General features: G+C 55.9%; 2 protein-coding genes across 2 annotated transcripts; both read left to right on the top strand.

Moving 5' to 3' along the window:
• Window positions 1-580: 580 nt before the first annotated feature.
• SH3BP1 (SH3 domain binding protein 1) lies at window positions 581-11,000 on the top strand. The gene is made up of 18 exons (XM_065647451.1): window positions 581-749; window positions 2,537-2,579; window positions 2,941-3,045; window positions 3,915-3,991; window positions 4,099-4,210; window positions 4,309-4,385; window positions 5,399-5,534; window positions 6,194-6,262; window positions 6,659-6,749; window positions 7,042-7,184; window positions 7,269-7,380; window positions 7,476-7,557; window positions 8,262-8,342; window positions 8,450-8,566; window positions 8,996-9,093; window positions 9,284-9,413; window positions 9,570-9,685; window positions 10,132-11,000. Exons 1-18 carry the CDS (start codon window positions 688-690, stop codon window positions 10,485-10,487), a joined length of 2,007 nt encoding a protein of 668 aa, XP_065503523.1. The 5' UTR covers window positions 581-687; the 3' UTR covers window positions 10,488-11,000.
• A 664-nt stretch (window positions 11,001-11,664) lies between these two features.
• On the top strand, window positions 11,665-14,029 carry PDXP (pyridoxal phosphatase). The gene is made up of 2 exons (XM_065651208.1): window positions 11,665-12,247; window positions 12,507-14,029. The coding sequence occupies exons 1-2, from the start codon at window positions 11,665-11,667 to the stop codon at window positions 12,830-12,832; spliced, it is 909 nt and encodes a 302-aa protein (XP_065507280.1). The 3' UTR covers window positions 12,833-14,029.
• The last annotated feature ends 11,766 nt before the right edge of the window (window positions 14,030-25,795 follow it).

Genomic DNA, 25,795 nt, shown 5'->3' on the forward strand with positions numbered 1-25,795 from the left:
AAGTGCGGAGATGTGCCCAAGGGCCACTGGCAGTGTTTGGGTGACCAGGTAGGATAGGAGAACATCAGGCACCCCATATGCACTGCACAGCCAGCTGGCGTGGCCATGGGCTGTCCTGTGGCACAGCTGGTGGCGGGCAAAGCAAGCGGGGGAAAAATCACCCTGGCTGAGACAGACAGCAAGAAACAGAGCGTGGGCCCTTCGCTCGGGCTCAGCAGCAGCATGTGCTTGTCCTGCCTTGTTACGTGTTTGCTGTAATAATATTTCCCCTTTAAGGCTGGGCTGAAGTTATTTATACTTGTGGGGTGGTGACAGGAACACAGAGCTGAGCAGGAGCCCTGAACTGCTCTTACCTGATCTGCAGCAGAGGGCTGGCTGGAGGAGGAAGGAAGCTCAGAAACAGAGAGGGTGCGAGAGAAGGGAGTCCAAAGGAGGGGAAGAGAAAGCAGGCAGGGCATCCCTGGGGAGGGACGAGGGAGGGGACCAGACAGGGAAACAGAAAAAGGGGGAACGAGGGAAGGAGGAAGGAGAGGAGTAAGGAGGAAGAGGTCCTCAGGGAAAAGCGAGGGGCAGAGTGGCTCTGGGGAGCCGAGGGGCTGCCGGCGTCTGATGCCAAGTGTTGCCGAGGGGTGCTGAGCAGGTACAGCCAAGCGGAGCAGCTCTTGTGGTCTCCTCCCCGCTCTCAAGATGATGAAGAGGCAGTTTAATCGGATGCGTCAGCAGCTGTCCCATCCCAGTATCAACAGTCGGTAAGGACTTCTCTGCTACCTGTGCCGGAGGGCTGGGAGGGAGCGGGATGTGGGTCCTGCAGGGCCTGTGCTGGAGCTAGACTGACCCGCCAGTGGCCAGGGATAAGGGGGAACAACCGTGGGTTTAGAGCATCTTCAGCGTAAGTTGAAGGGCTGTGGCTCCCTGACGCCCGTGGGGCAGTGGGGGCACTGCACTGGTGCTGCTCAGCAGGGATGTGACCCTCAAGCCCGGCTACCTCTTCCAGGGCCCACAGACACTGTGTCCACTTGGAATAAGCTCAGCTTCCCCAGGATGTGAGGGCAATGGGGAGGGACCTTCCAGCTACACACCCTTGGCTGTGCAATGACCAGGAAGGTGTTAGAAGACTGGACCTGCCCTCTCTGATAAGCCTGGGGTGCCCTGTGGAAGCCAGATGCCCAGCCTAGCTCTAGCCAGCCCAGTAGTTCAGGTGGCCCAGGACACCCTTCGAGGAGAGGACTGGGGATCCTCCAAGGACCTGTGGAGGCCTTACAGCTTCACACAAATCTCTCCAGCCCCATCCCACCTCCATTGCTTCCTTATTTTTCTCTTTGGTTTTCCAAAGCTCTCCCCTTGCAAAACCCAGAACTGAAATTACAGGGCTGGGCCCTCCCTTCCCAGCCCCCGCACTCCCTTTTTCTACAGCCATCGCCACAGGTTCCCCAGTGCTGGGAGGCTGAGTGGGACCAACTATGTCCCCCGGACCACTGAGGTCCTTCAGCCAGCCTAGGAGGGCCACAGGGAAGCAGCTCCTACATCCTGGTGGCTTCTTGCTCTTCTTGCATGCCCCAGAGGGGAGCATGATCCCCTTTGCCATCCCTCCTCCCATCAAGATGTCTCATTTCCCTGTTGGATGCATCTCCCTTTTGTTTAATGCTGGGCAGGCAGGAGGTCTCCAGCAGCTCGTGCAGTCCAAGAGCAAGTTCTTCACCCGCTGCAGAGCCTCTCTTCTGCAGCCCACAATCTCACGTGATTTTGTTTGCCTTCAACCAAGCCGCCCCCATTTCCTGTGGCTCCGTGGCCTCGTCCTGCATTGGCTTTGGCGAGTGGTGAAAAGAGAGAAAATATGAACTGGGGTAAAAGCAGCAGAGGGAGAGCAAACGGGGTTCCCAGAGTGTAGCAATGGCAGCAGGATGTGAAGTGAGGTTTCCTCTGTGCGAGTCATCAGGGAGGTTTGGTGGCCACAGTGGCTGGTGGGGTTTTGAGCAGAATTTGCTGTGAACCAGAAGCTTCCTGTGCCAGATTCACTCCTAATACCTGCTGCAAAACTGAGCAGAAAGCTGGTTTCATGTAGGCACTTTTGGGGGGCTAGTGTCTCACCTATGACATGGGCTTGCTAGGCACCCTGTTTCCAAAAAAAATGGCCACATCTGGATGTTTGGAGCAGGGTGCTCTGAACTAGAAGCCCTGTCTGATGGAGTGTCCACCAGCCAGTGAGGTTGGCTGCCTTGCTCTGCTCCTGCTGTTCTCATCCCCCTGGGCTCATTCTGTCCATAGCCTTGTGTACAATGGTCCAGGCCATGGCCAGCATCTACTGCTCATTGGAGCCCAAAGAGAAGCAGGTGGGATGCAAAAGGACCCGCCTTCCCAAGAAGGCTGGGTGGAGGTCACCGCCTTCAAGGCCAGGCTGGACGGGGCTCTGAGCAACCTGATCTAGTTGAAGATGTCCCTGCTCATTGAAGGGGGTTGGACTAGATGACCTTTGAAGGTCCCTTCCCACCCAAACTGTTCCATGATCTGCTGATGGCTCTTTCTCCTTCCTCCACAGGGCTCAAGAAGCAACCGAGCTCCTGCCAGAAGATTTGGTGCAGGTGAGGCGCGGGCTGGGCTGACAGGCAAGTGCCTGCTTGTGCCTGGGTGTGGGAGCCTGCCTAATTTCTGCCTGCAATTTGCCCTGCTGGTACCTCCGAGTCACAGGGCTGGGATCTTCCCGCAAGCTGGAGGACCCTGGGACCTTGGTGTTAAGGGAATGGCAGGCTCCTGCCATGGGAAAGGACTTCCCCAGCTCCTGACCAGGCGCTGTGCTCCCTTTGCCCTGGACCAGGGATGCTCTGGGTTGTGGTGGGGTGCTGGGTGGGCTCACCCACACCCAGAGGTGGGTGATGGGGAGGTGGACTCAGGGCACCCACAGCTGGTGAAAGAGCTTCCCTGGTCCCACCTTTCTGCCCCTAGATTGAGCAGAGGGTCGAGCCAGCCAAGCGAGCAGCTCACAGCGTGTCCAAGAGGCTCCAGGCCTGCCTGCAGGGGCAATGCGGCTCTGAGATGGACAAGCGAGTGGTAAGTGGAGTCCTCCCTCCACAGCTCACGCTGGCCCTGGCTCTGTCCCTCACCAGAAAAAGGGACGCCAGGCCCTTGCTTTGCAGGCTTTGTCAAAGGGTGGCCCAAAGTCCAGCCCAGGTCCCAGCTCCAGTAGTGGCCACCAGCACATGCCCAGGTAGAGCAGAGCAGAAGAACCCTCCAAGCCATCACTAACGTGAGGCCTCTTGGGACAGAGAGGGTGGTTTTGCATTGAATAACCCTCCGAAGCCCTGTTGTCTGTGTCCCTTCTTGAACCTCTGGCACCCACAGTGCCCTGCAGTGAGGACCACCACAGCACAGCTGGGCACAGTGGTGTCACCACCTCCTCCTCCTCAGTTTGAACCTGACCCTTCTTCCTGGCTGGTGCTCACCAGCCTTTATCTGGGAAGCAAACAGTAGATCCTCCTGCACTTTCCTTACCCTCCCCATGATTTTGTGGGCTCCTCTCTTCTTGGCAGTCTGATAAGCCTCAGCTTGGCCTAATTATTCTCAGTGATTAAACTGCTCCACACATTTGAAGCCATGGCAGGGCTGGGCTTGGTGAGGGTCTCCATCAGTGTCATGGTCCACCACTCGGGATTATTTTAGAGAAGACTGGGGGTTTTCTAACCAACTATGAAGCCTTGGTGCCTTGTTTAGCTAACTGGATCCTGACTTTGGCTGAAGGGACATCCCAAGGGCCCTTCCTCAGGCCCCAGGGCCAACGGGGCTGGGTGGGCCAGGCGAAGATGTGGGGACCCAGTGCACGGTTTGACCACTTGCTCCCATGCCATGTGGTGTGCTTCATGGAGAGGGAGCTGCCACACACAAGCTCACCATCCCTTTTCCAAATCCTTGGCTTTGTGCAGAAGAAGCTGCCCTTGATGGCTCTGTCCATGACGATGGCTGAGAGCTTCAAGGAACTGGACACAGAGTCAAGCCTTGGGTAAGTGCTGGTGGAAGAAAGGACCATATGGGTATGGTGGGGGGAAATTGGGTCAGAGGGTGGCATGGCTCCAGCCCACAGTCATTTCATCTCTGTCACCCACACAGGAAAGCCCTGGAGATGGGCTGCTGCATACAGAGCTCACTGGCCAAAATCCTGGCCGAGTTTGAGATCGCCGTGGAGCACAATGTCCTGCAGCCACTCAACAAGCTCAGCGAGGTAGCCCTGGCCGCCCTCCCAGCTCCATTCTCCCATTCCACCTCCACTTCCTACATCCCCAAGCCTCTGCAACTCCCTCTGGCCCCTTGGTCTCACAGGAGGAGCTTCCCATCATCCTGAAGCGCAAGAAGACCCTCCAGAAGTTGATCTCAGACTGGAACACCATCAAGAGCCGGTACGGGGCACATCATGGCTGGGGGGGATCAGGGCATTTGTGTGCGGTGCCCTGATAGGTTTGGGGAGAGAGGAAGATCGTAGAATCACAGAACAGTTTGGGTTGGAAGGGACCTTCAAAGCTCATCTAGTCCAGCCCCCCTGCAATGAGCAGAGACATCTTCAACTGGATCAGGTTTGCTCAAAGCCCTGTCCAGCCTGGCTGTGAATGTCTCCAGGGATGGGGCATCTACCACCTCTCTTGGCAACCTGTACCAGTGTTTCACCACCCTCATTAGAAAAAATTTCTTCCTCATGTCCAACCTGAATTTTCCCTCCTTTAGTTTAAAACCATTACCGCTTGTCCTATCATAACAGGCCCTGCTAAGAAGTCTGTCCCCACCTTTCTTATAGGCCCCTTTTAAGTACTTTTAGGATGACTGCCCTGAGGAGTAAATTTCCCAGGGCTGGAGGTGAAGTCAAAGAGACAATAGCTCTTTGGAAGCACCTAGCCAGCCCCTCTCTGCAGGTGCACCCCACTCTGGGCTAAACCACTGGCTCCATGGCACAGGAGGGAAGGCCAGTGCCATGGCTGAAGGCAGCAAAGTGCCCTGGTGCTGCTGAGGTCGCCTCGCTCCAACTCTTGCAGGGCAGCCCGTGCCATGCCGGGTTTCTCTGGGAGAGTAGGGCAGCCGTGGGTCACTGGTGGCTCATTTCCACACTGCTCTTGCTTTGGCTGGAGGGAGAAGTGGAGGGACCATCTCAGGAACAGGGCTTGGGAAGGGTCCTACAGACCCTGGGTGTTTCAGGCAGCCGTGCTGAGTGCTCCCCGTCTTGACCAGGTCACACCCCTTGGTGCGGCAGCATCTTCCTCTTGGGGAGGGATGTGAGAGGCCTGGCTGAGGAAAGCCACAGCAGGGCAGCACTGTGAATTGCTGTCCTCGTCCTGGTCCCCATGCCCCTTGTGCACACCCATCCCAGCCCATGTCCCTGGCACTGAGGCTGTGGGTGCGTCTCTTCTCTCCCACCCCAAAGGCTGAACCAAGCTGCCAAGAGCTCCAGTAACAGCACAGGTGCTGGCGCTGCCCCTGGGGCATCTTCTGCTGCCAACAAACTGGAGATCTTGAAGGAGGAGGAGGAGGAGGTGAAGAGGAAGGTGGAGCAGTGCAAGGTGAGAACGTCACCTGCTCTCCCCTGTGGGGCAGCTCCAACACTGGGGACGTGCTCCCCTCCAGCGGCTCCATCTGAGGTGACCCCATGCCAAGACAGAGGCAGCCACACAGCATGTCCTGCCCTCTGCAAGCAACCCAGTCCCTCGAGGAGCAGAAATAGGGAGGTGCCCCAAGCCCAGGGAAGAAGCAGAGTAAAGGATTCAAAGCACAAGCGGCTGCAGAGAGGAGGCTCCAGCGACTAGAGCAGAGAGCTTATGGGGTCCCCTTAGGCTGGGAGCCAACCGAGCTGGGGGCTGTGCTGGGTGGCAGGGGACTTGCCCATCAGCTTTCTCCAGTTCTTCCCTGTTTCTTTAAAAACCCTGGGGCTTTGTCTGGCACATCCCCCAGCTGCACTGGACCTGGAGGTGCAGGCACCTCTTGTTCCTAAGCCTCTTGTGCCAGGACCTTGATTACAGGGCAGGTCACTGACATTAGTCAAACGCAAGCAATGGGGGCAAGAAGAAATCCCCATGTAGTCCCATCCTACCTCCCCACTGCACCCCAGAGACCCTGTCTGGGAGACTCACATCCCAGATGATGGGCTTTGTGAAGACATCCTCTTGTTCTTGGGTGCCAGGTGAAGGTGGAAGGTTGCTCTTCTCTGTGTCTCCCTTCCCAGGATGAGTACATGGCTGACCTCTACCACTTCTCCACCAAAGAGGACAGCTACGCCAGCTATTTCATCAGGGTAAGTCCTCTCTTGCACTCCTTCTCTGCATGTGAACATCTCCTGGGGTATGTGTGAGCCCAGCCTTGTCCCCATCTGCACCAAGCCGTCCAGCCAGGGCAGGGGACAGCCCCAGGCCCCAGCAGGTACCCAGTGCTGGCGTTACTCCATGCGCTGCGGGTGCACGCTGCCACTTGCACCAGCTGCAAACAGACCATCTTGTCCCGATGACCCCCCCGTCTCTAATTTGCCCTCTACCCCTCACTATAGCCATGGTCCCACGAACCCCAGGGGGGTTCCCCTTGCAGCTCACCCTTTGCCCTATCTCCATGTGGGTGCAGTGTCCTGGGAATGGGGGTCACTCCAAGAGGGGCCAGTGCTGAGCTGAGGGCTGTTTGCATGTTCCATGTCTGGCAGCTGCTGGAAATACAAGCCCAGTACCACCGGCAGTCCCTGGGATCACTGGACTCGGCTCTGGCAGAGCTGAAGGAAAGCCACAGCCAGACAGGTACCTGCCAGCTCTCTACACAGCCTGGGCAGAGCCACAGCCGAGCCTGGGGGATGCAAGGGTGGCCAGTGAGGTTGGGAAAGGAAGCGGTTTTCCCTCCCTGTGCCTGCTGCTGCCTCCTGCATTGGGCTGGTGGGCTGGGGACCACAGCCTGAGGTGGGCTGGGGATGCTGCCTGCCCTGCCTCTGCTTCCACCCAGCCAGCCGTGGCTCGGAGGAAGATGTTGCCATGACTAGAAGCCGGATGACCCTGGTGGCCACCATCCCTTCTGACATTCACCTCCCTCTTCCAGAGCCCTCCTTCACTGCAGACACCCCAGTGGCAGGGTACTATGGCGTGCCCCTAGAGACACACCTCAAGAGCCTGGACCGGGAGATCGCACTGCCCATCGAAGCCTGTGTCATGATGCTGCTGGCCTCTGGCATGAGGGAGGAGGTAGGCAGTGCTCCTGACTTCCCCCACGACCTTCCCCCTAAAATGCAGCCCCCTGCATCCCTTCTCTCTTCACCCCATCCCCAGGGACTCTTCCGGCTGGCAGCAGGCGCCTCCGTGCTGAGGAAGATGAAGAGCAGTTTGGCCAGTGGCTCCAATGCCCTGGAGGAATTTTACTCAGACCCACACGCTGTGGCTGGTGGGTGCTGGTGAGGTGGGATGTGAGGACAAGATCAGGCATTCCCTGCTGTCCCTCAACAGCCATCACCCCCGCCGGTCCCCCTCTTCTCCCAGGTGTGCTGAAATCCTACCTGCGGGAGCTGCCCGAGCCTTTGATGACCTTCGAACTCTACAATGAATGGGTCAAAGTGGCCAGGTGGGTCCAGGCATTGGGGTGGAAAAGCCTAGTGGGGATCAAAAAGCCCTCAGTCCCCCCACTCCATCCCTCCCAGCACTCAGAGCAGGGTTGCTTGGCCTTATTTCCCATGTGGGGAGATACAAACACAGTGCCTGATCTGCCTCATGCTCGGCAGAAATCCAGATGGCCCAAAATTTTGGAGAATAGCAATGAAAAGCACAGCATGGGGAGGGGGAAGGCTGCAGTCTTTTTGATTGCAAGAGAGCTTAGCTTACAAAGACCTGCTTGGCCTCAATGATACGATCCCCATCTCACCAGCCCAGTTTTGCCTCTTGCTTTTGGGATGGAAGGGGTAGCAGAGGAGGCACAGCGAAAGGCCCAGGAAAAGGGGGAAAGCATCTTTCCAAAGTGATCAGCTCAGTGCTAATGACCCCCATAGCAACTGTGAAATGGGGTGGCTGCTCATAGCGAGGCTGTGCTTGCCCCCAGGCCCACCCACAAGCTATATTCATGCCATATTAAATCTCTCTGAGCCTCTGAGGTGCAATTTTGTCCTTCAGGGATGCCTGGCTCAGCTGCCCCAGTAAAGGCAGCAGCAGAGCATCTTCATCCCATGATTCTCATGGGGTGGCCAACGCCAGCTGTTCTCCCTCACACAATGTGTTCCTCTCGGCCGTAGGGAGTGGGCTGAGCTCTCTGCTCCTCCTTCTTCTCTCTCACAGCTTAAAGGATGTTGATGGCCGCGTACAGAGCCTGCAAGAGACCTGCAGCCGCCTGCCCCGGGACAGCTACAACAATCTGAGGTGTTTTGCAGTGATGGGGCTTCTTCAGCCCCAAGAAATCACCAGGGGCAGCTGTTCCCTCCCCAAATCCGTACTTACCATTCCCTTACCCTCCTTTTACCCCACAGGTATCTGATCAAGTTTTTAGCCAAGCTGGCCAAACACCAAGAGGTGAACAAAATGACCCCTAGCAACATCGCCATCGTGCTGGGCCCCAACCTGCTGTGGTCACAGCAGAGCACAGGGTAAGGTCTGGCTGGGAGGGGTGGGAAGCAGCTCCCCAGCCCCGGCTGGGATGCCCTGGGTGCAAACGCCATGGGAAAGGCTGATCCAGCAACCTTCAGGCTGGTCTAAAGCACCTGTGCCTCAAGTCCTGTCCCTTGTCTTGGAGCAGCATGTCCTCTTGCCAAGCATGTGTCCTCTTAGCCTCTCTGCAAAGTGGCAGAAGAAGAGGCTGAGATTCAGAGACTTATGACATGGATGGCCTCCAACGTGGTTGGTGTCCAACACCAAACCAAGGTTTCCAGGACAGGGAACAAGGCTCACCTCCCACTCTACCACCCAACCCAGCTGGGCTGTCTCCCTTTCGGGCTCTGCCCCCTCAGGAATGAACTCCAAAAGGGTTAATGCCCCAAAACTCCTTTTCTGATGCCTCCCCCATCCTTGTCTCTCAGAGATCCCATGCAACTGGACTTGGCCTCAGTCTCCTCCATCCAGGTGGTGGGTGTGGTGGAAGCCCTCATCCAGAACGCGGACACCATCTTCCCTGGAGGTAGGGCCAGGTCCTCACTCGGGAGGGGCCGCAGCCCAGAGAGAAGGGAGGAGAAAGAGAAAGGGTCATTTTTCCCTCCCCAGGAGGAGGGAAGCGGGGGGCTGCTCTGGTTCCCCAGTGTGGGGTCACCAAGGGAAGCTCTTCACGACAAGCACTTCCTCATGGGGTCTCCTCCTTTCTCTCCACCCAGAGGTAGATTTCAACATCTCAGGAATGTTCACGCCGCCCGCAAACATCAGATGTGGTGAGGCTGCCCGGGTGGAAGAGCCATCCCCTGAGCCCCCTCCAGCCAGCACCCCCGCTCTCCCAGATGGAGAGGCGTAAGTCCAGTGGGAGCTGGGGGCTTTGGCTGTACCAGCTCTCCCCATGTCCTCCCCTCATCCCACGGGCTGCACTCTTGCAGGCAGATGCGAGGTGCCTTGTGGCCAGGACCGCCATGCCCAACCAAAGCCTGACTTGCCCCGTTCTCTGTGCAGCACCTCGAGGGACCCCGAGGCCAGGTCCCAGCTGGCATCCCCAGCAGTGACCAGACCATCTTCTGAAGTCACAGGTCCACCAGCTCCACAGATGACTGACGACACTTCTCACAAAGGTTAGGGTGCTCTAGACGGCACAGTGCTTGGGAGATGACATCCCTGCTCTGGTTTGTGTTCATCTTGCCGTTCTCCATGAGAAAGGGTGCTGGGGATGTCCCTGCCACCAAATGAGAGGAGGTGCCTCTGGCAACGGGCAGCAGGGCCAGGATCTTTGCTTCATCCCCAGCTGAGGTGGGATTGCAGGGTGGATATGGCCAGTCCACCAGCGTGGGGCTGAACACTCCCCGTAAAGAGGTGTCAAAACTCATGGCCCCTTGTGAAGGGAAGAGCGCCAAAAGCTGGTGTGCCCTTGGATCTGCAGTATGGAAGCCAAGCTAGGGGCAGTTTGTCCATCAATCTGCCTGTGGCCCCTGCCGGACCCTCAGCCACCCCCACGGCCCCCTCTACCCCAGGGAGAGACCCCGGCAGAGGGGACCCCAGCCCATGGCAGCTTTCTTTCCAGGCAAGCGCCCAGCTCCGGCCCGACCCATGATGCCACCACCGCCCGTGGCCCAGCCCCGGAGCACAGCTCCTGCCCCGGCAGCACCCGAGCACACAGCCAGCCCCAAAGCCCGGCCGCGACGGGTGGCCGGGGCACCCAGCCGAGCCCCCTCCATCCCACCACCGCTGCCCCCGCAGCCAGCATGCCGCCACAGCCGGAACACCCCACCGTCCCCAAGGCCTCGCGCGTGTGAGGCCAACGCGGTGGCTGCCACGGACTGTGCCCCCGAAGCCACAGACGAGGGGCAACCATTGCCTGCGGGAGGAACGAGCCCCTTGGGCACGTCACCACCAGCAGAACAGCCTGTGGAGAACTGAGCAGGGCAGGGACGTGGGGGTACTGCAGGGCCTGGGAGATGGGACTGGTGCCCCTCTGGAACGCAGCAGGCACTGTGGAAGAGCCGGGGTGGCCTGAGGGACGGCACGGCCCTCCAGCTCCTCCGTCTTCCTCCTTTGGCTCGCACCAGCCAGGACCCTCCACCCGCCTCCCCTCGCTCTCCTGTCTCCACAGAAATTTTACCCCTGCACCACCATGTCCCTGCCGGGAGCCGGGCTGGGCTTCGGGCCCTGCCGCCCCTCAGGGACACAGTTCCCAGCCCAGGATCCCCTGATCCCGGGTGAGCCCCCCGCCTCGGTGGTCCTCCCGTTCCCAGGGGCACAGGAGGTGACAAGGCAGGGAGGCTCCCAGGCACTACCTACAGCTTTTGGGCCAGCGTGGGCAGGTTGAGCCCCATAGCATCATAGAACGGTTTGAGTTGGAAGGGACCTTCAAAGGCCATCTAGTCCAACCCCCTGCAATGAGCAGGGGCATCTTCACCTTGGGGCCATTTGTGGACACACAGCTGTGATCCGAGCCCCTCCTGCCCCTTTTTGCCTTAAAATGTGTTGCCTCAGGAGCACACAGACACAGATATATATAAATATATATATATATTTTTTGCAACTAAATTATTTAAAGAGCTGGTGTCACTGTCACAGGCATGTGTGGGTAGGGTGCACTTGGCAGCTCAAGGTGCTGGAGGCCGCCCGCCATGCAGGTGGCGGGAAGGGGAATTCTCCGGGAAGGCCAACGCGGAGAGGCACGACACGGCTCGGCGGGAGGACAGGAGGACACCCGCCACCCCCGGCCCGCGGAAGGACCGGGCTAAGGCGCAATGGCGGCTCCGCTGCGCATAGCCTCTACCGAGCAGCAGGGGGCGCCCTGCCACCGCCCGTTCACGCAGAGGTGGCGATAGCACGGAAGCGTGGATTTAGCCAATCAGCAAGCGTACTCAGGTTCCGTCCCGCCTCCCCACCGCCTCCCTCAGCAGCCAACAGGGCGGCGCGGCTGTCACTTTGAGAGTTGACCTCCCGCCGCTCGGCCCCGCCCCTTCCCCTCCAGGGCGGCAGGGCGGGGCGGCTGCCGCTCGGCGCTCTGCTCGTCTCCCATTGGCGGCGGGGCGTGGCGGGGCGGCGGGGCGGGACGCGGCGGCCGGCGGGCTGCAGCGGCGGGGGCATGGCGGGCTGCCGGCGGCTGAGCGGCGCGGAGCTGCGGGAGGTGCTGGGCCCGGCCGAGGGGCTGCTCTTCGACTGCGACGGCGTGCTGTGGGCGGGCGAGCGCGCCGTGCCCGGCGCCCCCGAGCTGCTGGAGCGGCTGCGGCGCAGCGGCAAGACCGCCCTGTTCGTCAGCAACAACAGCCGCCGCTCCGTGGCCGAGCTGGAGCGGCGCTTCAGCCGCCTGGGCTTCCGCGGCGTCCGCGCCGAGCACGTCTTCAGCTCCGCGCTCTGCTCCGCGCTCTTCCTGCGCCAGCGCCTCCTCGGCGGCGGGGCTAGCGGGAACGGCGCCGGCCGCGTCTTCGTGCTGGGCGGCGAGGGGCTCCGCGGCGAGGTGCGCGGTGCCGGCCTGCGCCTGGCGGGCGAGGGCGAGCCGGCCCCCGGCGCCGCCGAGCCGGTGCGGGCCGTGCTGGTGGGCTACGATGACCAGTTCACCTTCGGCAAGCTGGCGCAGGCCTGCGGCTACCTGCGCGACCCGCAGTGCCTCTTGGTGGCCACCGACCCCGACCCCTGGCACCCGCTCAGCGACGGGCAGCGCACCCCCGGTGAGCCCGCGCCCCCTCCCCTGCTGCCTGGGGATGCGGGTGCTGGTGGTGGGGTTGGCCGCCCCAGGCCCGGGCGAGCTGTTTCTCTGAGCATCAGGAGGGGTAGGGCTGCCCGGGGGCATCCTTGCCAGCTCACGAAGCTGTGCTGCCAGCAGCCTGTGTGCTTATCCTCTCTGGGACCCGGGGCACTGAGCTGCCCTCAACCTGCACCCCGTTAGTCTGTATCTCCCTCATTTTTCTCCTTCTTCCCCCCCTCCAGGGACTGGCAGCCTCACAGCCGCAGTGGAAACCGCTTCGGGCCGCAAGGCGCTGGTGGTGGGGAAGCCGAACACCTACATGTTTGATTGCATCGTGGAGCGTTTCGGCGTTGACCCGTCCCGCACGCTCATGGTGGGAGACCGTCTGGAGACAGATATCCTCTTCGGCAAGAACTGCGGCCTCTCCACCATCCTCACCCTGACGGGTGTCTCCCGCCTGGAAGAGGCGCAGGCCTACATGGCCAGCGACAGCGCCGCTGCCAAGGATCTGGTGCCCAATTACTATGTGGACAGTATCGCAGACTTGATACCGGGCCTGGATGAGTAGCGGTCTGTACGTGTGAGGGCAGAGGGGTTGGGTTCCCCATCCCAGATCTCCATCTGTTCCCAGTTCTCTCTCACTGCCCTATTCCCTCAATTCCTGGTTTCTTCACATTCCAACGCCCTTCTTTGGGGGCAAATGGGGGGGTTGGTGGGAGGCAGCAGGGTTCAAGTTGTCTCCTGTCTGCTGAGAGCTATCCATGATGACAGAGTCCTGCCCCTCATATGCCAGCATCTCTGGGAGAGAGTTGGAGGCCTTGAGGCTGACAGGAGGTGAAATCAGTGTGTCTGTGTGGCCTCTCCCCCTGCAGGGGTTAGGGACTGGCTGTCTTACTATTTTTCTCTTAGATAACCAGTGGCGGCCTTTTACTGCTGTCCCTTCGCTCGTGTAACTCTACTTCTGAGCTGCATCCCTGCAGTCCTTGTGGTGACCCCCTCCTTGCCAGGGCACTGGCTGGCATTGTCACCCACCCAGTTTCTGTTGGTGCCAGAGTGCGTGGCAGGAGCGTGCCAGAGCTCTGGAACGAGGAATGAGAGCATCTCTGCCTCCCACGAGTGAAAGGGAGTATCACCTCATCTCTTCTCTCCCCTGTTCCTTAGAGATGTTTCTCTACCACTCCCTGCCCTGACTCGGTTAATAACTGTGCCAGTGTCCACCTGAAGGACTATAGAAGGGGAAGAGACTGATTTGAGGGGGTTTTTGGTGCCAAACAGACAAGCTGTGACTGTGCACAGTGGGTCTGTGGTAGTACCTTGTTTTCAAGCACCTTTTCTGAAGGGGCTTGCAAAGGAGAGAGGAATCCTAGACCACGACAGCACAGTGGTAGTGAACTGTACAACTCTCCCTGATTCCCCCTCCTCAGTGGATTTTGCCATAGGATGGTGAGAGAAAAGGGCTGATGGGGGTCTGTGCTCCAGCTGCTGGTGTGCAGGTGAGATATTGGTGGTATTGTCACTGCTGTGAATGTGTCGCAGCCCTGAAAATCATTCCTTGCTGCTTTGTCTTTCTATTTTTTTTTATTTATTGATCTTATTTATCAAACTTATTTATTGTTCAAATATTGTATTATTTGTATAAATTATGCTGACTGGTTGCACCAAGGGGACAGGGGACAGTGCCTTTGGGCCTCCCTTTACTGTCCACGTCCTGTGTCGATGTTCTTACACTCACCGTGTCTCTGTATATAATAAAGTGTGAGCGTAGGCTGGAAATGGCCTCCTTTTTTGCATATGGTCCCATCATTGTGAAAACGGCCTGGATATCTTTGAGACCTCGATGATGAGGACATGGCAAGAGCTTTCCTCACTCAAAGGGGTGCTGCTGGGTAGACAAGAGAGGGACGGACCATGTCTTGTGGACAGTGTCTGCACGCTGCCCTTTGTTGCTGTCTCTTACTGGGGTCTCAGAACTGGAGTTGAGGGTGGAGGTGGCTGGTGGGGCTGTGGTGTGGGGCACGGGGTCCAGCCAGGTGAATTGGAGCAGTAAGCGATGTGGTCTTTGCCAGCTGCCTTTGCGTTTCACCATGTGGGTGATTCCTCGCTGGGGAATGGTGACTTCTCATGCTGCAGCTGAGATCTGCCCACTGCCAGTCAGGTGGACCCCGGTGCAGTGGTGTCCGGGTCTTCTAGGGGTAGGGGTGAGGTGCAATCTGTCACCCCCACTCACAACTGCACAGGTAGGGTTTTGCTGTGACCCTTCTCAATTATGCTGAGCTTCGAGGTCACCAGCCCTGGAGGTGACCCTCACCAAACTGCCGCTTGCCATGCCCTGCATCCTCCCTCTGAGTTTGGCTGTGTTCCCAGGCCAGAGGGAGAAAACAAGACTGAGTAAGAAGAACGTCTGAAATCGCTCGAAGGTACTTTGCCTCCCTTCCTCATATGGAAGCCAAAGCCTTCAACCCCTTTAACAGCTGTGGGTGATAACCAAGTATCACATCTCTCACTTGAGCTGAATAACCAGCCCCAGTATGTAAGTTAGTGCTGTGTCAGCTCATGTGGCAGAACTAGCTGCAATTTACTGGCCCTAGGATAATTCCAGGTGCTAAGTGCCTACTGCCAGTCTCCTCCAAAATAACTTAGGAAGCAGCCCTCCAGAACAAATGCGTCTGTCTCTCCCTTTTGTGTCTCATCTCCAATTAGACAACCAGAGGGCTGGTAGTCCCTGAATGAGCACCTGACCAACACTTGCATTGCCAAGCAGAGGCAAGATCAAGACTTAATGTGTCTGCTGGCTCTGGGTGCCTAATTAGAGACGCCCTGACTTATTTTTCAGAGCTCTCAGTTCTTCTATCAGGCTGAAACCCAGAGTGCTGTTGTGACTTGGGGCCACAACTGGGAATGCTCAGTGTGGCTGCAAAGTGTGTAGGCCAAGTTGGTTACATGTGTGGGTACAGAGGAGGTGGTGCACAGTAAGAGCATTCCCAAGAGATGCCCCCTTTTTTCTGGGGTGCTTTGAGGGTGGGTCCATCTCGTGCTCTCTGCTTTGTTCACTCTGTCCTTTCCACTTCTCCCAGCCAGCAGATGGGAGTTTGGAGGCTGTGGACTCCCAGGCTGGCACACTGGGAAACAGAAGGGAATCCAGTAGCTAATCAGATCATAACAGCTTGCGTCATCCCAAACGGTGAGCCTGCAGAGTAGGCTTTCTTTTTCATGCAGCTGCTGCTGCTGAAAACAGAGCTCAGCAGAGGCGATGGCTGATCCCTGTCTCTTATGACCATGTAACTTCTTTTGATCTGGTGCACCTCTCCCTGAGGGCTTTGCTACAAAGGAGAGATGGACTTGGAGCAGAAGGGGAGTAGGTTTTTAGCTAGCCTTCCCTTAGCTCTTCTTGTAGCTGATGACACCAGGCAGGGGTGACTTGCACCTTGTACATGCTACCTCTCCCTGGTGCTGGAAGCAGAGCATAAGTGCTGCCACTAGCCATGGGCCTGCTCTTGCTTTCAATGGGGCTGAGAGCAGCACTACAGGGGTGCACCAGGTCTGCCAGGCTTTGGTTTTGTGTGGCTTCCCTCTTCTACTATTACTCCTGCATGTAATGAAGCTGAGTGTGAGCAGATCTTACGAGAAAACTAGACTGAGAAGGTCCCTGAGAGGTGGTGAGTTCTCCGTCTAACTCCTTCAGACATCCATTCAACCACTGACACTAAGGGGTTTGTGGTCCTTGTGGGGGTCAGACATTGGTTCTCTCTGGAGTGGGTCCAGTGAGGCTGCAGAGCGCATCTGCAGTTGAAATGGAAAAAGTGATGGCTTCTGCCTGGGTAGGCGGATTGCTTCTTGTCTAAATCAGTTTTTCTTCTTGGGTTGAGTGTTCAGGGAAGCAGTGCAGTTGCCAGGGAACACAGGGCTATGGAGAGTGGAGCTGCGGCAGTGCATGGGAGGGTGGAGAGGATGGGAAGCCTGGTTTGGTGTAGGGTAGAGGAGGGTATTTATTTTCTCACCTTCAGAAAACTGCATCGTCCTTTCTTGCTGTGCAATAGAGACAACACCCAGGTGGGTGGCAGTCATTCTGTTACCCCAGGAGCCTCATATCCTTCATCCTAACTGTGGTTACTGTGGCAACTGCTGGCTGGCTGATGTAAGCAGCAACCTGCTGAGCATCTCCTGCTCTGGGCAAGGCCCAGGGAGTGGCTAAGGAAGCCTCTGTTCCCTGGCTGGGGGACAGGACACTTCATCTTGCCTCCCAGACTCCAGCCATCCTTGAGCATGGACAGGTGGAGGAGGCAGAGAGATGTGCTGAGTCTCTCCGGGCTCTTGGGAGCATGAGGCAACATGGAAAAGGGTGGGATATATAAGTAAGTGACCCCACTCTCGCAGGAAAAAATCCCTTGAGCCAGAGTGTACCAAGCTACACTGCTCCTGTTTGTGTGCCGAGTTTCAGATTTGATGGCAGGTAACCTGGAAACTGTCTGAGTGTGCTGCTCCATGGCTGGGTGCCGCTTTCCTCTGCTGCTTTGGATTGCTCCCACTGGCCTGACTTCTAGAGCACTGAGGCAACCTGATGTCCCCGAGCTTGACTAGTTTTTCATTGTGCTGTTTTCCTGGGATCAGCACGTTAACAGGTGCTCCCTACATCCTTACTCAAGCATATTGCTTTCTTCTCTTTCAGGGAATCATGGAATCGTTGAGGTTGGAAGGGACTTCTGGAGGTCACCTGGTCCAATCCCCCCTGCTCAAGCAGGGATCCTTGCACCAGCAGCCCAGGACCACGTTCAGATGGCTTTTGAATGTCTCCAAGGATGGAGACTCCACAACTTCTCTGGGCAGCTGGACCAGTGCTGAGTCACTCTCACAGTAAAACATAATGTTTAGAGGGAACTTCCTGTATTTCAGTTTGTGTCCATTGCCTCTGGTTGTGTTGCTGGCAACCACTGAGAAGAGCCTGACTCCATCTTTTTTGCACTCTCCCTTCAGGTATTTATACACATTGATAAGGTCCTCCCTGAGCCTTCTCTTCTCCAGGCTGAACAGTCCCAGCTCTCTCAGCTTTTCATTGTAGAAGAGTTGCTTCAGTCCCTTAATTGTCTTCACGACCCTTCCCTTGACTCTCTCCAGTATGTCCATGTTTGTTTTGTACTGGCGAGCCCAGAACTGGGCGCAGCGCTCAAGATGTGGCCTCACCAGTGCTGAGGGGAAGGATCACCTCCCTTTGACCTGCTGGCAACACTTGTGCTAAGGCAGCCCTGGAAACTGTTAGCTTCCTTTGCCGCAAGGGCACGTTGCTGGCTCGTGTTCAACCTGGGGTCCCATAGGACCCCAGAGCCTTTTCTGCCAAGCTGTTTTCCAGCTGGGTGGCCCCCAGCATGTATTGGTGCTTGCGGTTATTCCTCCCCAGGTGCAGGACTTTGCCTTTTTCATTGAACTTCGCGAGGTTCCTGCCAGCCCATTTCTGCGGCCTGTCGAGGTCCCTCTGGATAGCAGCACGACCCTCTGGTGTATCAGCCGCTCCTCCCAGTCCCGTGTGGTCAGCAAACTTGCTGAGGGTGCACTCTGCCTCATCATCCAGATCATTGATGAAGACGCTGAACAGGATCACACCCAGTGCTGACCCCTGGGGTGCACCACTAGCTACTGGCCTCCAGCTAGACTTTGTGCCACTGATCAGCAGGCTCTGAGCCTGGCCATTCCAGTCCACCTCACTGTTTTCTTATCCAGTGTAGACAACGTCCACTGCTCTCCCCTCATCTACCAAGCCAGTGATTTCATCATAGAAGTTTATCAAGTTGGCCAAGTGACACTTCGGGAAGACAACAAATGGGCCCAAAGATATTAATCAGTGAGTATATGCCTTTAATATGAGGAACTAATGATCATCCTGACTGGGAAGTTGTTAATGTTCAGCCACATAACATAGTAAGAGAACTGGGAGGATCTGCAAGGTCTTGGGACTGGCAGGACAGAGGAGATTTTTTTTTTGCATGGGAAAGTGCCTCCAGAGCCAAGAAAGGATCATGATCCTAGGAACTTGCTCGATACTTGCCCAACCTGATGTGAGAGTCCCCCTTTGCCAAGGCAGACACCTCTGGCACCACCCTGTCCCGCAGCAGCTGGAGCGGGGAGCAGGAGGAGGAGACGAGAAGCAGCAGCCTGTTACTGCCTGCCCTGGGGAGACAGCCAGCCTTTGTGCTTCCTCCAGCAGCTGCGGTGTGGGTAGAAGTCCCTTCCTCTGCAGCACGGCTTCCCTCTGCTCACTCCTTACACAAGGCATTCCCCCCTCCATCCTGTAACATGGGCTTTTAGGTACCCCTTTGCCATCCCTGTGTCATTATCCATTTTTTCCTTCCTTATTGCTGCCTTGTTCACTCTATCAACTCTGGTGCCAGCAAACTTGCCAACCAGCCCAGGAGACTTGCGTGGCTATGCACATCCAGGAACTGCTGCTGTGTCGTTGGGCTCTGCCTGCATGGGAATTGTGCTTGGATAATGTGTTGGAAGTGCTTCTGGCAGACAAGCTATTCTGGAGCTCCGTAAAATCCCTGGGAGATACTGAACAGCTGAACCTGCTGAAAGCGATAAAAATTTATTAATAACTCCACAAACTTAGAGAGTTATAGTGGTCTTTGTAGCTCTGCTATACCGCTGCAGCAAAGCACTGTCAGCTCTGTAAGCCTTCAGCATGGAGACAAGGGAGACATTATGCCAGAAACATTCCTAGATCACAGGGCAGCTGCCTGTGACCATCCAGGTTGTTCTGCCTTGTGATTTAGCCTTTTAGATGTGCAGCTCCAGCAAATTGCAGTTTCCATTCTGTCAATGGGATATTGCTGAGCACTGAGGTGCTCTCTTCACTTGTTACGGGTGAGAGAATCCTGTCCATTAAATGGGCACTGTTGTCCATCAGGCTGTAAATCAGGTTGCCTGAAGCCCTGTGCCAGCCTTCCTATTCATCAGCCCTTGCTGAACCTCTAGCCTGGCTCACACAGGAGCCGCACAGAAAGTGATACCCGGTTAAAATCCAGGGGCAGGAATTGCTTCCTTTCTTGACCTGTTTCAAATAACCTGGAACAACTCAGATGATGCAGTTTTCTGTTTCCTCACTCTGCTGTTGTACTACAGCTGCCTGTGTGAGATTTAAGTAGTTTATCCCTGCAGCACAGATGGCAGAGGAAATGGAGTTTTCATGGGTTGTAGATTAGAGATTTCCCACTTGCTAGGATGATGTTGATTGTGGCCCTGGCAAGGTGTCCTTGCCTCACAAAACAGGAGTGTTTCTGACTTGGTGTCCTTCTCTGGCCTAATACATGGAGATTGCTGATTCAGCCAACTTTGGGCAGAGCATGGGAGCCGTATGGAACAGTGCCAGTCCCTATTTGTGCACTTGTGAAGTTTGGGGTGGAGGTGTGAAGAATAGCAATATGTTCCTGTACAGCACTCGGGTACAACTAGGGGACCACGTGCCTGCCACAGCCTTGGCAACCTGGAGACCGAAATGTCTGATGAGACTGGGTGGCCGTAGTCCTCCAGCAGAGAGCGTAGGCTGTGTTTAGGCTGGGCTTCTTGATGCTCACTGTCTTGTAATCCACCACAGTCTCATTAGTTGCCTTCACTCAGCAATTTCAGGAGCGAAAGAACCTGTGTCATTGAGCAATCCCACAATGTGTTTGACTCCTGTTTGGCCACAAGCAACTCTGAATGCCCTTGAGCCAATGTTGCTGGAAATCTACCTGTTGGTGTAGGTTTTCGAGCTACTTTCTTCTCAATTATCTGTTCGGGCAGCCTGATGTTAGGGATGCTCGTGAGAACTCTCTACAGAAGTGGTCTTCCTCATCCCAAAGATCACTTTGTCACTCGCTGGTCCTTGCAAGTAGCACATGGTCCTGGCTGGCATATGTTTTAAGTGACAGGATCTGAGGCAGACCCCCTGGTGCTACTCGCTGATGCAATACAAAACTCTGCCATCGCTACTTTAGGTGTGTTGTAAGCTTTCCAAAACAGCGTCACCAGCAATGGGACACAAACCACAGTAGGAAAATCTGCCTGATTCCTGTAGTGACTGAGGAAGAGATACAACTCCCTGGAAAAGGAGTCTGTGAGTTACCTTGGGACTTCTGGCAGCAAACCACAAGCTCAGCAGTGTAGAGGCACCCTGTCCACTGCCCATATTTCCTCCTCCTACCCTGGCAATGTTTTGCAATGCAGAAGAGTAAGGCACCTGCAAAGGATCATCCTTATCTGCTCCTTATCTCTGGAACTCGGATGCTATGCCAAGTACAATAAGTAAATTAGACACCTGTAAGTCATCTGTCTATGGCTCTCATTCTCCCGTCTCCTGGACTGTCATTCTATAGGCTGAAAATAAATCTAGAGGTAGGAGATTTCTGCCTTGTGTTCCCATTATGCTGGCTGAAGTGAATTGACATCAGATTTTTCTTTAATTTCATAATATTCATGTCAAACATTCTCTTTCCTTTTTCCTTTCTACTGTATCTACCAAGGGCTCTGTTGCCTGTCAGTTCTTTGTACAAACTGTGTGAACCGTGCATCCCCTCCACCATCCATCCCACCAAGACCAGTTGTTACCCTGTCTTTTAATGCACAGCTGGGTGATACCTAGAGGCCTCGGTGCTGGGCATGGTAAGAGGAAAAGATGCAACTGGATAGAAAAAGTACAGCTGAAAGTGCTTTCCAGCAGACTTCACTTTCACTGTTGTCTGAGCCTTCTGTTTGTCCATCTGTTTCAGCAGAAGGGAAGGAGTGGGAGGGTCCATGTCTGAGTTGCTCCATAGATCTGCAAACGTGGCATTAGCTGGTCCTGAAAAAACTCAAGTATTTTCACATCAGTCTGATGCTCAGGAACAGGAATGCTTTCACCACAAGAGAGGAGGCTGTGCCAGGCAGGGGCAAACAGCTGAAGGTTGGAGAGCAGGATGGGATGGTCTGGGGTGTCATCCTGGGTGATGTGAGCTCACTCAGAAATATGGGTTGATAAGTGGCAGCTGGGTGGGAAAAGAGCGTGAAGTCCTGTCCCTTCACACATTCACAACTTGCATTCCTCCGAGTTGTTGAACAAGCCCCCTTCCTGAGAGCTGAAAAGCCAGATTTATAAGTACAGAGAATTTTGGCCGTTCTTTGGACATCAACTTTTTTCGCTGGCTATTGTCAACTCTGCAGGTCCCCTAACTACTGCTGGCACCCTGGGTGCAGCCAGCCACCCCACGGCTGCAGCTCTCTGCTCCGGAGCTGTTTCTCACCACAGCTCATCCCTGCTTCCCCCCACAGCTCCGGTCGGCAGCGGTTCAGTCACGCAATCGTCTCTGCTCAGGAGAGCCTGGTCGCTGGTGAGCAAAGGCTGTGTCCTGGAGAGCAAATGGCACACAATGTGGCTGACAGCCCTACAGTCTGCATCCAAGTCACGGCTCCCTTTTGTGCACACTTAATCAACTCCTTCTGTGCTGGGCTGCGCCGTGCTGTTGCTTGGCATCGTCTGTCACACTTCCAGTTGCTCATAGTGGAACCGTGCCCTCTGTCTATGCTCTATAGTTTCAATGCTATAGATGTATGTTTTTCAGCATGCACATCATCCTCCCTTCAGTAGTTTCCTTACACAGCTCTTCATCTTGGTGAATGCCAGACACCTTGCTTGCTGCTTTACTTGCTGCTTCATCGGCTGCACTGCCACAGGAATAGTCTTTTCTATTTTCCAGGCCTGTAGCACTTTTTTTTTTTTTGCCTATCCAAGTCAAAGGGAAGGAAGACCCAATCTCTTTAGCAGCAGTTTCAGGTGCCTAAATCTCTATGAATCAGACTTGAAGTCTCTTGCGAGCCGTTCACAAACTCCTTTGAGAGGTGCAACAATCCCAAATCCATGTGCAGCGCCTGTTTCTAGACCCATGTGAAGGGCAGTTCTTGCTGGGGGCTGGCTGAGCAGCCAGACTTCACATCACAGCCAGGCAGTGCCCCTTCTCCTCTGCTGCTACGCAGGCCTGGCCAGGCAGGGGGAAGGAGAACGCCCGGGACTGTGGTTGCGCGGTGCTGGGAAGCTGCACGTATGCAGCCTTGCTGTTGCAATGGTAGCCCTCACCTTCATCCCAGCTCATTCGCTGGTGCCCAGCTGGTTTACCCCCAAGGGATGATGTTTCAACAGGAGGAGGCCACAGACGCTCAGCCATAGCGGGGCAGCCGCCACACCAGACCGGCTGCCACCACGGCGTGTCCAGCCCCGGGACAGCCAGGGCTGCAGTCAGGCATCCTGCAGGCACGGGCAGCAGCAAAGTCAGGCTTGGCACTGTGGTGCAATGCGGAGAGGGAGCTCTCTGCTCCTCTGCAGGCAGAGCTGAAACACACCGGCCAGGCAAAGACATGCGGGAGAGCTGGGGCCTGTTGTTACTCGTCCTGGGTGCAGATGGAGGAGGCCAGGGACTCAGTCCACCTGCAACTGGTGGGGCATTGAGATGCTACCAGCAGTAGGAGCCTGGGAAGCCATCTTCATGAGGCTTCCTCCAGGCACCCAGTTTTGCTGTGATAATGGCCGATGTGCCAGCACTCTATAGAACATCCATGCAAAACTGCTCTGCAGGATTACAGGTGGACCCAGAGCTGGGGAAGGGTGCTGTGGCTACCAAAAAGGAATGGTGTGTGTTGGCATGCCCTCAGCATCCTCCTCCCTCAGCTTGGTGGAGGCAGGAGCAGTGGAGTATGGTACATCCCGCTCTGGGCAGGAGATGCCTTGAGAGGTCCCAGGATCCCTGTTCTCATCCCCAAGGCACTGCTTGCTCACCCAGCATCTTCTCTCCCTCCGGCCAGGCCAGCTCTGACTCTGCCTCTTGTGTCAGTCGCCTGAGCCTGCATTCCCATCAGCTCTGCTGGTGCTGCCGAGGCCTGGTCCATGCTCTTACAGCACTGCATGATTCTCCTCAGTGGGTTTCATGGCGTTCCCAGAAGCATGTGCACACAACCCAGAAGACTGAATGATATTGCATTTAAAAAGAAAGTAAAAAAGAAAAGCAGTGCATTTTGTGTTTCAGCCTCTTGGAGGGACCAAAGAGTATCTTATCTATAGAAATACCCCCAAAAAGTAAAAACAAACAAACAAACAAAACAAGCAAGCAAATACCAATAATAACAAAAACCCCCACAAACAAACAAACACAAAACAAACAAAACAAAACAAACAAAAATCCCCAAACAAACAACAACAACAAAACAGAAGATAAGCTTGGCTGTGAACCATAGTGCTTGTCCTGCTTTCTGCCTTCCCTCGGGATTCATCCTTCCCTGCCCACTTCAGGTACCCGCACCCTGGTAGTTGCCTGACCTTGGGCAGACCCGTGCCAGGCCAAAAAAAAAACCCCAATACACACACACAAAAGCAAACCCTTCTGAGCCATTTGCAAGTCTCCCTGGAAAAGGGCAAGCACACACTCTGCAAACCAGGCCACCTCATCTCTGGCAGCTCGTGCATCTGCCCAGGAAGTGCTGCTGGCACGCTGCTTGCCGAGAGCCTGCCTTTCTCGGAAAGCATCCCATTTCCCCACGGGGAATATCACTCTGAGCCAGCGGCCACCCTCCTGCCTGCAAAAGGGACAGCTGGCTCGTGGCGTGGCTGGGCATCCTCACCCGTTTCTGCTTCTGGGAATAGCAGCACAGAGCCCAGCATCTCGGTTTCGCTCTGAGGGGTAAAACTGTCTGTCCCACACCCGAGCTGAGATGCAGCCATGTGCTGGGCACAGCCCAACCTTTCTGCAGTGGGAGAAAGAGAAATGGTGACTTGGTGGGGAGCTGGTCGGCATCCAGGGCCAGTCCTTGAAAGCATCTCCCAGGCAGCTGCAGCTGACCAGCTTTGGTCAGTTTATGCTTTTCACTTACGTTGTCTGCTTTCAAGAAGGCTGAGCCCGGCATTTTTGAGGCTGGCCTGACCCAAACCGCAGCAACCCTGCAATCCCCAGGGGTGTGTATGTGTGGAGGGGTTGGGTTTCCTCCATCAGAGCTGTTCCAGCTGGCCCAGTGCCCTGGCCTTCAGTGCAGAGCTGTACAGACACACTTTGGGACCACCCTTGCTTGAGTAGGGGCTTATTATTAGGCTGGAAGGAGGAGACCTTGGTTCTGGGGACAAGGTTTTACCACGATTTCCATGGCTCTTTTCCTCCAGGGCTGAATGGCACTGTGTCCCAAAGCACCACATGGGGTGTGATGACTTCTCAGCATTGGACATAGCTCTTTGGGGAGATACAGTCTTTCTGCAAGCCATCCCCCTCACATGGCAGCCAGCAGCTTTACAGGTCTTCTAGTCTTCATGCCACATCCTTTTACGTGCCCAACAGGCCTGGGGAGCTGTGGGAGCAGATGGCTGGAGACACCCACTGCCCCGTGCAGCTAGACCCAGCCTAACCAAGTGACAACCCTGAAGCCATCCATCCAGCCCCATTACATTGAGTGAACCAGTCCCAGCACTGATCCTGACCTTGCTCAGGCCACAATACCTGTAGGGCCCAGGAGCAACAGGTTGGCTATTCCCAAAAGACGGAGTTGCTCCAAATTGAGAAAGGCTCCTGTTACTTCATGTGTATTTGCAAATTCTTTAACAGCTTGCAGTACCTAAAGATCCTCTCAATCCAGACTCAGCTCACAGGGCTTCCCTGGCTACTCTTGAGAAGCTGGGGAGCTGTTTTGCAGGAAGCTCAGCCTGATGGATATTGCATAATGCAAGAAGATATGAAGCTTGGTGTTCGGTGAGACCAGATTCCTTGTGGTGCAGCACCCTGCCCCACCAGAAGGCTGCCCCAGACATCTGGGATGAACATCATCAGTCCTGGGCTCTCCATACCTTTCCCTCTGATTAGCCCCAGGGCTGTGCTTGAAGGGTCTGAGCAGCAACGACAGTCTCACTGGCTTTGCTGGTGCTCCTTGGAGGGTCCTGCCTGGGCCCGGAGAGGTCAACCCACTCCCTTGTCCTGAAGGGTCCCTGCAGGCAAACAGTAATCTGAGGCAGAGGGACAGGGAACAGGTAGCCCAGAACATGTGGCTAGGTGGCCTGGCACCAGGCGAGGGACTCGGCCCCGTTGCCCAGCAAGAGATAGTGTTGGCATTGGGGTGACATGCTCCCAGCACAGCCAGAGAGCAGGAGGAGATGGGAGCACAGCAGCAGCGGAGGTCCTGCATGAGCTCCTGTCTCCTCCCGGACCCACCGGCTGTGTCACAAGGATGCTGCATGGCTCAGCCTGTGTGGAGGTTGTAGCAAACATCAGTAGCAGGTGTTTTGACCAGAGAGATTTCTGGAAGGTGCCAGGTGCTGTGTTTTCCCTGATGTGCGTGGGTTCCGTGCAGGGCTGAGGAAATGAACAGAGTAGATAGCGATGAAGCGATGGAGAGTTTGAAGGAAGTCCAACTGAGACACTCTGAGAAACGAAGCAAGTAATAAAATCCCAGAGAAAAACAGTGCTCCGCACCCAGCCGAGCCCACTCCTGGAGCCGCCAAAAAGGCATCCTTGGCTCAGAGGCAGGCAGTCGTAAAAGCAGGTAGAGATTTCACAGGGAG

Source organism: Caloenas nicobarica, chromosome 1 (genome assembly GCF_036013445.1).
Source record: "Caloenas nicobarica isolate bCalNic1 chromosome 1, bCalNic1.hap1, whole genome shotgun sequence".
Lineage (NCBI taxonomy): Eukaryota > Metazoa > Chordata > Aves > Columbiformes > Columbidae > Caloenas > Caloenas nicobarica.

Excerpts from the sequence above, each read along its gene's own strand:
- SH3BP1 (XM_065647451.1), top strand. The coding sequence starts at position 688 with ATGATGAAGAGGCAGTTTAATCGGATGCGTCAGCAGCTGTCCCATCCC. Across the intron at positions 6,750-7,041 it reads GGAAAGCCACAGCCAGACAG|AGCCCTCCTTCACTGCAGAC; the intron begins GTACCTGCCAGC and ends TCCCTCTTCCAG. Across the intron at positions 8,567-8,995 it reads TGGTCACAGCAGAGCACAGG|AGATCCCATGCAACTGGACT; the intron begins GTAAGGTCTGGC and ends CTTGTCTCTCAG.
- PDXP (XM_065651208.1), top strand. The coding sequence starts at position 11,665 with ATGGCGGGCTGCCGGCGGCTGAGCGGCGCGGAGCTGCGGGAGGTGCTG. Across the intron at positions 12,248-12,506 it reads CGACGGGCAGCGCACCCCCG|GGACTGGCAGCCTCACAGCC; the intron begins GTGAGCCCGCGC and ends CCCCCCCTCCAG.